General features: G+C 35.3%; 1 protein-coding gene across 1 annotated transcript; it reads right to left on the minus strand.

The window, feature by feature from the left end:
* Nucleotides 1-463: 463 nt before the first annotated feature.
* parm1 (prostate androgen-regulated mucin-like protein 1) lies at nt 464-11,592 on the minus strand. The gene is made up of 4 exons (XM_052117636.1): nt 11,499-11,592; nt 8,714-9,355; nt 3,234-3,312; nt 464-2,064 (listed from the first exon to the last, which is right to left on the minus strand). Exons 1-4 carry the CDS (start codon nt 11,533-11,535, stop codon nt 1,983-1,985), a joined length of 840 nt encoding a protein of 279 aa, XP_051973596.1. The 5' UTR covers nt 11,536-11,592; the 3' UTR covers nt 464-1,982.
* Nucleotides 11,593-11,871: the final 279 nt, after the last annotated feature.

Here is an 11,871-nt window from a genome sequence, read left to right on the forward strand (position 1 = left end):
TCTGGTATCACCAGAAATGGTCACTGAGTCATTAAATGGATCTGAACAAATTTTGGTGAACGTAGTCAAAACACTCAGATAGTCAATACATTTTAAATCCCACAATGCACAAGCACAGAGTAATACATTTATTATTGTAAATGATTAAATTAATGAATTCAGGACCAGCTTGTGCTCAGCCTTTTATTGTTGTGTGTGAACTAGAAGCAATTGCTCCACAAGATGCCCTTTATTTTTGCAGATAATTTAGCAAAATTGTGCAATGATTTTGCAAAAATGATTTCTGCAATACTTGAATCTTTAAAATACTACAAATATTAAAAGCAAATAATATGTACAGATGAATATAATACGTATATAATACTTAAATATTAATATATACTGTAATGTTTTAATACTGCTCTGTAAGTTTTGGGTCTGTGCGAGTCACCTACTGACAGCTGTGCCCCCCCCCCAACCCACAGTGAAGCTGTCAAACCACAAAATGACATATTTTATCTGAAAATACATTGTGCAGGCTCTATGAAATATACATGTTCAAAATAGATCATACAGTGATGACTGGAGTAAATAATCTTTGTCCATTCATAATGATTTGGGTCGACTATAATGCTGGAAAACTATGCAAGTTTGCAATCTGTGGCACTGCTGAATGTTGACGCTGAGCATTGGTGGTGTGTTCGTACCTTTATAGAAATGAGTCTATAATACTGTTCACACATGTAACCCTTTCCAGAAAATTAACTACAGTTTCCAGTTTAGAAGTCATGTGTGAACTAGGGCTGTCATTCGATTACAACTTTTTAATCGAATTAATGACAGGGTGTCCCGATTAACTAATTACAATTAATAGCATTTAATCGCACAAATAATCGCAACCTGCATCAGACATGTTTGTGTAGCGTCTCGGGTGCGTTGTGTCATAAACATAAAATTTTTAGAACACTGTGTCATGTTAAATATAGTTTAATACTTAGAACACATCTTGAGATCCCTTAATTCGAATTTGTGCTCCATCAAGTGTTTTGAACGCAAGAACGTAACGCATGTTTGTGTTGTTCTGTCTGCTGTATGTTTTTTTTCTTCACTGTATAAACTGCGCATTGCCCATACAGCTGAAATGTCATTTACTGCCCTCTGGAGTAAACAGGTGGTACTACAAGCTTGCATTTCTCAGGATTCTTCCTTATTACGGTCCGGGGGCATTGCGATTATTTGTGTTAATTTTGCATTAAATCTACAGCCCTAGTGTGAATACAACACCCTTTTAATTAATTAATTTATTGTCACACATTTATACATAGATTTCTGCATATATATGGTCTGGGGTCAGAGTGCAGGGTCATCATGATATGGCGCCGCTGGATATTTTAGGGTCAAGGGCCTTGCTCAAGGGCCCAACAGTGGTGTCGTGGCGGTGTTGGGGCTTGAACCCCTGACCTTCTGGTTAGTAACCTAGAGCCTTAACCGCTGAGCCAGTGCTGCCATCAATGGTCAATTTTGCTCTGGCAATTTTCTTAGTGCAAAGTTGTATCATTACCAATATATTTTCTTATTGATGGTATGTGTGAACAGCACATTTGGTACATTTACCAGTAAAGGCATCTCAATGATTTTCCTGTAATTTACCTGGTGCATGTGTGATTTTTTTAAAAAAATCTATTTATTAATTTTTTTGCATTATGTGCAAAACCAACAATCAGTCAACTAGACAATATGGTCAATGAATGTCAAGATTACATTTCACACACACAAAAAAAAAAAAACATTTCTTGGAAACTACTTTAAAATTCACACTAAAACAATTAGTCTTGCCAACATTCTGAGACTTCTTGATGGTTCTGATCAGTGTATTTATCTATATTCAGTCTGAAGTGGATATGTTGGGGGTATAACACAGAATCTGATGTCATTTCTTAAGAAATGTGGGTTCTTTCTCGGAATGTAATTAGTCAGTTGTTTACACATAAATACTTCCCCATTTAGCCATCATACATTGGGTTGAGAAAATTCCCCATTGAGCTGTGATCGGTGTCATCCAAAAGGCGTCCATAAGCAGTCCGTCTACAACACACACACACACACACACACACACACAAATCATTAGGATGCTCAAAATTCATTTATCAATTAGCAATTTATCAGTATACACTCACTGAATACTTTATTAGAAACACTATGGTCCTGATATAGTGCACGATGTGGTCTTCTGTAGAAGCCATCTGCCTCAAGGTTCGACGTGTTGTGTATTTTGAGATGCTATTCTTCTCACTACAATTGTAAAGAGGGGTTATCTGAGTTATCGTAGATTTTATGTCAGCTAAAACCAGTCTGGGCTGCTTTTCTCAAAACCATCGCAAGTTAAATTGATCATAGAAACCATTGGCGTCAATGGTTTCTACATTCTACTTAGGCTTACGATGCTTTTAGGCAACACGGCCCTGGCCATTCTCCATTGACCTCTCATCAACAAGGCCTTTCCGTCCGCAGAACATTCACCCACTGGATGTTTTTTGGTTTTTGTCACCATTCAGAGTAAATTCTAGAGATTGTTTTGCATGAAAATCCCAGGAGATCAGAAATTACAGAAATACTCAAACCAGCCCATCTGGCACCAACAATCATGCCGTGGTCCAAATCACTGAGATCATATTTTTCCCCATTCTGATGGTTGATGTGAAAATTAACTGAAGATCCTGACCCGATTATGCATGATTTTATGCATTGCACTGCTGCCACATGATTGGCTGATTAGATAATCGCATGAATAATAAGGTGTACAGGCGTTCCTAATAAAGTGTTTGGTGAGTGTATATTCACATATAACATAATTTTCATTACAATAAAGCACAATTTCCCCCAAATTCTAATTACTGAACTCCAAAATTCTGTCATATATTTTTTTATTATAATCGGTAAACATTCTATGTAATGTATGTTTTATTACACATTCTATATATATATATATATATTACATATATACAGTACATAGAGTATATTATTTTCATTAATGAGAATTGGAAAGAAAGTGTTTAACTTTCATGAAAAGTATTAATATAAATCATAGTGGTCCTAAAATAAGCATCATTTTCTTTATGCAAAATATAATTTCTTATTTCGTTCTATTGATTTTGGTGTGAAATATGACCCAGACATATATTTGGCATGTTTTCTGAGACTCACCCTTAAATGCTTGTGCATAGAAAAATAATGGTATTTAATTCTTGACTCACCGCATTTTGAAGTAGTATGCTCCACCAAGTAAGATTAGTACAATGACAATGAAGCCAATGACGATGGCAGCTACACTTCCTAATATAGGAATAAAGATAAGATTTAGTTTTATGACTTGAACATGACATACAGTTAAACATGAAATCTATTTTAGACTGTTATTACAAAAACTTTAGCTTTAAGCAGCAGTACTTGATCAGTGCACTGCAAACCAAGTTCTATCATTTATAATTCATATTAAGCAGATTACATGACATTTTACCAGATTACCAGAACCTTTTAACAGATTATGTAATATATTTTTGCCAGATAAAACTGTAGTTTTCACAAAAACAAGTTTGGTAGGTTTTATATAGATAAAGTTTTTGATGTTGAAGTTAAAATGTATTTAGACACATTCTGGTTGCCAAACGTTAGTGGAACATTAATGCGATGACTACACCTGTGGTTACTCTGCTAATATCAGCCACGTGAACCTGAGGTGTGTTGACTTCATTTATACACTAAAAGTCACATTGACACCAGTTGGTTAAAAGTCAATGCAAATTTTTTATATTAAAATACTTTCTCCTATACCAGCTTTATAATATGCAGAGACAACTATAAGTAAACCATTATAGGCTGATTTCCCCAAAATGTGTAACACTGTAGCTCTGTGGTGCTTTCAAACATTGATCTATTGGTTAGCGCAGCCCATCAACCCTGACACAGCAAAATTGGCTCAACCAATAGCGTGAGTTTGGGACTATCTATATCTTCAGCCAAAGGAAGATGGTGTGTGTATTTAGAAATGTGTCTGAAACCAGTGTTTATTTTTGTGGCCGCTGTATCACTGAAAAAAATATATGTATCATTTTGCACCACAAGTTAATTCAACTAGAAAGTCTTCGTTAGATCTCCACAAATGTATAAGTTCATTCAACTTAATTTACTCAAAAAGGCATGTCACACAAATACGATTTAACAAAGAATAGCACGTTGTTTCAAATTAACTTTAATATTATTGTCTCTAGCCAGCTGAATTAGCTCAAAGGAAAATAATGACAGAGATCAGTCAATAAACACTTGATTCCCCAAAGAAGTGCAGATAAAGCAGCACTTCAGCTAGATACATTTGCATGATCAATGAAAAATTATATGGATTGAAGAGAACAAGATCCAACTTCACCATAGGGAACACTTATTACCTTAATTGTGACACAAAACTACTAATTACTGCAGAACAACATCAATAATACTAAAAAAAAAACACTAAAATCTCTATGAATTCTTAATAACAAGTAATTAAATGCTTAATAAGTTCATTTGAACCAAACAGACATGCTTAAATGATTTACTCCCAAGGGCTTATGGGTATTCCCTACAACCTCTATTCTTGATCATTTGAGTTAGTAGTGCTTAAAATCTTCTTAAAACCAAGCAAGTTCAAGGAACTCACAATTATTCTTTTACTTTATGTATTACTCTGTTCAACTTTTAATCTATATTTTGTGTTGTACACAAAAGCTAAAACTTTTATAAATATGTACATTTCTGAGTAGAAGCTACTTTCTTTCTTATGTTATGTTTGTTGAACCAACTAATTGTTTTTTTTTCCCCAAGTGTATTTTCAACCAAGCCAATCGGCTTCTGGTCTAAAGCCCAAAGTATAGTTTGGCCAGATATGAGTGCTGAGTATCCGCATAAGGAAGTGTGCCGCAAATCTCGTCATCAGCAGAGTGCTCAAGCACTGAACGCACACAAACCAACTTTTCTAACCGCGTGTCTTTTAACACGCAGAATGCGAATGCAACTGGAATTATTTGCACTAATTAGTGGGTCCACAAGGTGGCAACACTCACATTTGAGTGACGTAGATGTGCACGTCAAGAGCACGAGTGTGAGGAGGTCAGGAGATACCTGCATTTGAATAAACTGCATCTGAGGCACTATTACAGGCATCTTTATGAGTCTAAACTCCTTAACGGCGCACTCAATAACTTTTTGCTGGAGTCATCTAGGACTTGTACTGACACCTAGTGGCGTGGATGCATCATGCAGTGATTCTACACACCCGGCCCCTTATCAGGCTAATCAAGCCTCCGAGAGGGATAAAGGCCGACTGTGGACGGTGGTGCGACAGAGAGAGAGAGCATTTACGGGCAGCTGTCTGACAGCTTTGTGTGTTTGTGTCTTTTCGTTTAAGTTCTTGATTAAAAATATTATTTATATAGTCAAGCCAGTTCTCGTCTTCTCCTTTCCATTAATGCCTTTACACTGGTGCCGAAATCTGGGAAGGAGGAGGGATGCGCTATAGTAGAGTCCTCGTCACTACCATCCACCCCAACGGAGCAGCCATGGCCATCTGCTGGAGGACGGAGGAGCCCGGCCACCTGGAAGCGGTGGAATGGCTGCCAACCATGAGGGGAGGAGGGGCTCCCAATCAAAGCCTGGAGTGGTTACTGCTGCCAGGGGCGGGGTAGACCCCAACCGACCACCTAAAACGTGGCGGGGCATTCTGTCCACCGGCGAGTAAATGTTTTTTTTTTCTCTCTCTCTCTCTCTCTCTCACTGCCAGTCCGAGTTGGCCTTTTCCCTCTCTTTTAAATTTGACAGGTTTTTTTTTGATGGGGGAACTACACTGTTACAGGAAGTACCCCCATTTAAATCGTTTCACTCTCCCTGTCTCCTCTCAGATTCAGAAAGGCAGACGGGGCGATTCTACACACCTGGCCCCTTATCAGGCTAATCAAGCCTCCGAGAGGGATAAAGGCCGACTGTGGATGGTGGTGCGACAGAGAGAAAGCGTTTCCGGGCAGCTGTCCGACACCTTTGTGTGTTTGGGTCTTATCGTTGTTTATTAAAAATATGATTTATAATGTAAAGCTGGTTTTCACCTCCTCTTTTCAATTCATCCTTTACAACACCTTTAAGAGAAAGTCCAGTGTTTCGTAGCAGTCGTAGCGCACATGCGCAACCGTCTTTGTATGCCACACTGTAAAATGGAGCATAATTTGACAGGCTCACATTCGACAGTGTGCAGAAGCCAAGCGCTCACGTAAAAATCTAAGTATACTTTGGGCTTTCTGGTCTTATGAATGTATTTGGTCTTTAAAATTCTGAACGAATCACAAAGATTGATCTAGATCATATACGACTCAACTGAATATGATAAGCTGTGTGGAACAGGATAGGTCACCAAATCAGAGGGCAAAATATAACATTACCTAATCTTAGATGCCTATGAAAAGGATGAGGAACAATTTAACCTTTATGGGAAAGGTTAGTGTGCTATTAATAGTTCAGTCAGTTATTGTATTAAATATTAACTTAGAAAGCTCTTAAGGTGTTTGGGAATTAAGTGGTGTGATGTATACAAAATAACAAATCCAGTCACTGAAAACTCTCACCTGTTTTTAGCAGTGCACTGACCTTGTTCAATATCCAAGAGTTGAAACTTTTAAATATGTTTTAGCCCTTAAACACTTCGATTTTTGTCAGATAACTTAAAACGTGCTTCACGTGGTAACAACTGACAAAGGCTTAACTGTTTTTACTCAAGTCAGAAATATGATCTACTATGACTGAAGCAACCTGAAGACATTACACCAAACAAAGTATGCTTAAGGGTTAAATCAAGTAGAAATAACTCTTTAAGGTAACGACTGCACAATTGATTGATTTTCAGCTTTTTTAAATTTCAACTTGAAATCTCTTAACCCTTGAAGGACCTTATGGGACAACTTGTCCTGCTTTAGATTTGAACACCAATTTACATTAATTTTAACTTTTTGGTCTGAAACTTCATGACATCCTTTACAAAAGTGATCTGAACCTGATGATGTAAAAATTACAAATTTTATGTTTTTTAAAAAGGAATTTATAAACAAAAGTCCCTTTTTAGACCCTCTGGTTCAATTTGACCTATTAAGTATGAATACATTTTAATTGCATTCAAATAATAGATATTCTTTTATGTTTTTGGCATCTCAATCCCCTAAAATATCATGCGGCGCAACCATCCGTGCAAACAAACAGACTAAGAAAACTATTAAAAATGGTGTTTTAATGATAATAAATTCAAAATAAAATACTATGGCATGATTTTATGTTTGAAACCTTTCAAATAAACCACATTTTACAAATACCAATTATTTAAAGCTTTTGAGATCATTGAAAAACTTTTGTCCAGCAATTTATATATCCTCAAATGTCAGAGTGTCACGACCATAAACATGGGACTTTTATTATGAAGTGAAGAGGTAATGACATTAAACATATTTTAAATGTCAATGGAAATTTGTAATAAGTAGGTTAATGAGTTATGATCAATTGTTGGTGGAAATTTGGTCAATTAGAATGTTGAGTTGTAATTAATAATGTCGGGTCAGTTTGACCCGGTGAATTCAATGGTGGAACCTGATTGTCAGCACCAAGGAAGGGTTAAACCTTTTTTTTTTTTTATGCATTTTGGCAGACGCTTTTATCCAAAGTGACTTACAGTGCACTTATTACAGGGACAATCCCCCCGGAGCAACCTGGAGTTAAGTACCTTGCTCAAGGACACAGTGGTGGTGGCTGTGGGGATCAAACCAGTGACCTTCTGATTACCAGTTATGTGCTTTAGCCCACTACGCCACCACACCATCTCACAAACTTCCATCTTAAAGTTTCAGTAATTTTCTGAATATGTCATCTTGTTCTTACAGTGACACCTAGCGGCATGGATGCAGGATTGTTTTTAGTTACCAAGGCCATTGTAAAAATGTCACTATTCACAGTCAGCCAGGATTCATTTAATTTTGGGGAGAAAGTGTCCAATAACACAGCAGTTACTGAGATTAAGCGAGTAGTATTCGGCTGAAAATACCAAACTCGCCAACCTCAATTAATTAGGGCAAAGTCGTTTGACATTTAGTTGAAAGTGAAAGTATTTACTTGAATCACCCTATTTCTTTTAAAATCGTATCTTTTAGAGGTAAATCATCATACTGAGACAATAAAACACATACACCCTTCACCTGGTTATGTTCCACCCACTGTAGGGCCCGAAAATGTGCACAATCCTCCACACACATTCCAGCTAGTGTTACAAAATTAAAAAAATTGAAATAAAAAGTCAACATGAGGAAAATACTGTACAATGTTGAAAGTGCTGTATCAAAATATAATGTAAAAAATGTAAAAGATGTAAAAAAAAATAGAAGAAAGAAATATTCACCCAGGTTTAGAAATGAAGGCGACAAAAGTGACAAAGAAATTCCCCCGAAATTAAATATGTGATAAAATGCCACTGTTTATTATTATTATTATTATTATTATTATTAAATACTATATATATTATAACTAGGCCTATAGATGTTGTTTTAATTTCATCAAGGAATTCTTAATCTAATTATATAAAAAATGCCCCTAAAATCTAATCCAGGGGGCAATTAATGCCCCTGAATGAAAAGTTCATTTTAGGCACTCAAGTTAACAGAAAATGATAGACTCATACCTGAGCTCAGGGCGTCTGAATCCTTCTTTACAGTGTTTTTTGGTTGCCTTTCGGTTGTTAATGGGTTTTTGGTTGACGATGGCGGCTTAGTTGATGCTGACTTTTTAGAAGTATAGGACACCAGTTTGATTGTAGTCTTCATTGTAGTAGGCCTAGTTGTACTTTTGACACTAGTAGTAACTCGTACAGTAGATTGCGTAGTCGTATTCGAGGTAAGATTCGTGGAAGATTGTCTTGCCATAGTGACAGCAGAACTTTCAGTGTTCATGCTTTGAGTTTCAGTCACAGGACTCAATGCGAGTGTGGTCGATGCATTGGTCGCATTGGGTGAGCTGGTGATCGTAATTGCTGAAGAGGTAGAATTATCGCTGTTAGTTGAATTCGATGGGGCTGAAGTTGAGTTTGAAGTGGTTGTGGTGGAATTCACTGTTGATGGCATTTCAGTTGTTTTATTATCGCCAACCGTAGTAGATTCATTTGTTGTTTGTCCCACAATGGCATCGGCTGATGCTGGGTTTGACACCAGAAGTGATGTCGATAAATGAGACTCTGTCGATGCCAACGATGTTGCTGCATTTGTAGATAATTCCGATGGTGGTTTGGTGGATGAGATATCAGTCATGCCTCCACATATTATGCAACCTTGATTCCAAAACATGAAAAATACAACAAAAGGACCACACTAAGCTAATAAACAAAAAGTGCTTAATGCAATAACATCTAAATTAACTCTATTAACACTTTACTTTAATGTTCCCTTTAAGGATTTATAAAGGGGTTAATTAATGACTAATAAGCCTTTTACAAATGGTTAAATAATGATATGCAGTAATAACAACATGAATACAAATTTTGACTTTCATGCAATACTTGCCAATAAGTCATTTTACCTTACGTGTTATAAATGCCTTATAACACTTATTAAACATTAGTAAGCTGAAAATATACCAAAATGTAAAGTGGATACATTAAGCATTTATTAAGGAGTTGTCAACATTCGAAACCTATTATTATTATATTATTATTATATAAAATACTATGTGAATGATATAACATAATCTCACTACAATAGTTTATTTTTCTACATTGTGACATAAATCATGAATTGGGGTATTTTATGTTTTTTATTTATATAAGTTTGAATATGAGTATTTATTAAGCATGTATAACATCTAAGTTAAAATGTGCACTGTTTGACCAGCATTGAATGAAAGTCGCCCTTTTTATTAATGTTGCTATAACTGCAGATCAATGATTTATAATGCATTTGTAAATGACTTATTACTTATTAAAGGGATTGATTACCCAAAAATGAAAATGATCTCATCATTTACTCACTCTCATTCCATCTCAGATGTGTATGACTTCCTGTCTAGTACTGAACACAAATTAAGATTTTTAGAAGAATATTTCAGCTCTGTAGGTCCATACAATTCAAGTGAATGGTGGACAGAAACTTGAAGCTACAAAAAGCATATAAAAGCAGAATAAAAGTAATCCATACTCCAGTGGAAAAATCTATATCTCAGAAGCGATATGATAGGTGTGGATGAGAAACAGATTCATATTTAAGTCCTTTTCTACAATCAGTCTTTACTTTCACTTTCTTCTTTTGTTTGTGGCGATTCACATTATTCATACATATCGCCACCTACTGGGCAGGAAGGAGAATTTATAGTAAAAAAGGACATAAATATTGATCTGTTGGATTTAATATGGATTTAATCACTGGAGTCGTATGGATTACTTTTATGATGACTTATGTGATTTTTGGAGCTTCAAAGATTTGGTCACCATTCACTTGCATTGTATGGACCTTCAGAGCTGAGATATACTCTTAAAAATCTTTGTTTGTGTTCAGCAAAATAAATAAATTCATTCATATGTGGGATGGCGTGAGAGTAAGTGATGAGAGAATTTTTATTTTTGGGTGAACTATCCCTTTAATCATTTCTTTATAAACCCTTAACAAAGGAAACCTTAATGTAAAGTGTAACCAAATTAACTATTTTAAGTAATATATATATATATATATATATATATATATATATATATATATATATATATATATACATACACACACAATTCAATATGTCTACACCTAGGTTACACCAACAAAAGTCATTTTTAAGGGTAAGATCAAATGGCTCATTAGGGTAACAAACTGCAGTCTCAATTTGGTTACTAGTGCTCAATGTGTTAATGTTTGATTATGTACTGAATGCATTTGCCCTATTTAAGCATGATGCCCAACACTTGCATTGTAGAAATGGCAAAGTTGCATTAACATTTCCTGAGAAGGAAACAATGAAACCACTTTTGTGAAGTGCCTTAATGTGAATAAAGTTACACTTTAAGTGTACAGGAGTTTTTTTATATCAGCTCAATTACTGTAAAACTTTATTATACCTTATAAAAACTAAAGTAAGGCGTATACTCATGAGCTATGTTATTAGCCTACAAAGACAATTTTAATAGTGTGTAAACATGCTTTTGAATGAATTAGCATAATTTTACTTTGCAGTGTTCATTACAGATATTACATGAAAACTTTATTTATTTATAAAAGCAATAACAATGTATAATTTAAATGTAATATATATATATATATATATATATATATATATATATATATATATATATATATATATATATATATAAACAACATAGCCTACTGAGTACACGTTGTTCATAATTACAGCCTAACATGTTATTTACATGAGTAAATGACCTATAACACGATCATTGTAGTGAATAGAGTGATCAATAATTATTATAAACATACCTGCTAATATCACCATCGTTGAAAAGTGCATCTTCATGTTGCTTCCTCTTTCTAACGTTGCGACTGTTTAACAGTTGCTCTCTTGCACTAAAACAAACATTTGAATGGAGAGGAGGAAATTCACACGCACTTGTGGTGAGCGCGCATTCGTGCACGCCAACTCGATTAATATGCTCGTCTGCAAATGTGCATTTTAGGCAGTTAAACACCGAGTGACATGCAAATGGGAAAAGTAAACCATGTGACATTATACACAGATATTGACTTTAATGGCATAAAATGTAAACAATGTTTCGGTGTAATATAGCTAAATGTACAAAACTATGGAGATGGAATTGTTTCATATTAACAAACAAATGGAAAGAGATTCACA

The sequence above is a fragment of the Xyrauchen texanus genome, chromosome 44 (genome assembly GCF_025860055.1).
Source record: "Xyrauchen texanus isolate HMW12.3.18 chromosome 44, RBS_HiC_50CHRs, whole genome shotgun sequence".
In the NCBI taxonomy this organism is placed as follows: domain Eukaryota; kingdom Metazoa; phylum Chordata; class Actinopteri; order Cypriniformes; family Catostomidae; genus Xyrauchen; species Xyrauchen texanus.

What these genes read in the sequence shown, in the direction of transcription:
- parm1 (XM_052117636.1), bottom strand. Translation starts at nt 11,535, where the DNA reads ATGAAGATGCACTTTTCAACGATGGTGATATTAGCAG. An exon ending in AACGATGGTGATATTAGCAG is followed by an intron (nt 9,356 to 11,498) that starts GTATGTTTATAA and finishes TTTGGAATCAAG; the next exon opens with GTTGCATAATATGTGGAGGC. An exon ending in TTCAGACGCCCTGAGCTCAG is followed by an intron (nt 3,313 to 8,713) that starts GTATGAGTCTAT and finishes TTCCTATATTAG; the next exon opens with GAAGTGTAGCTGCCATCGTC.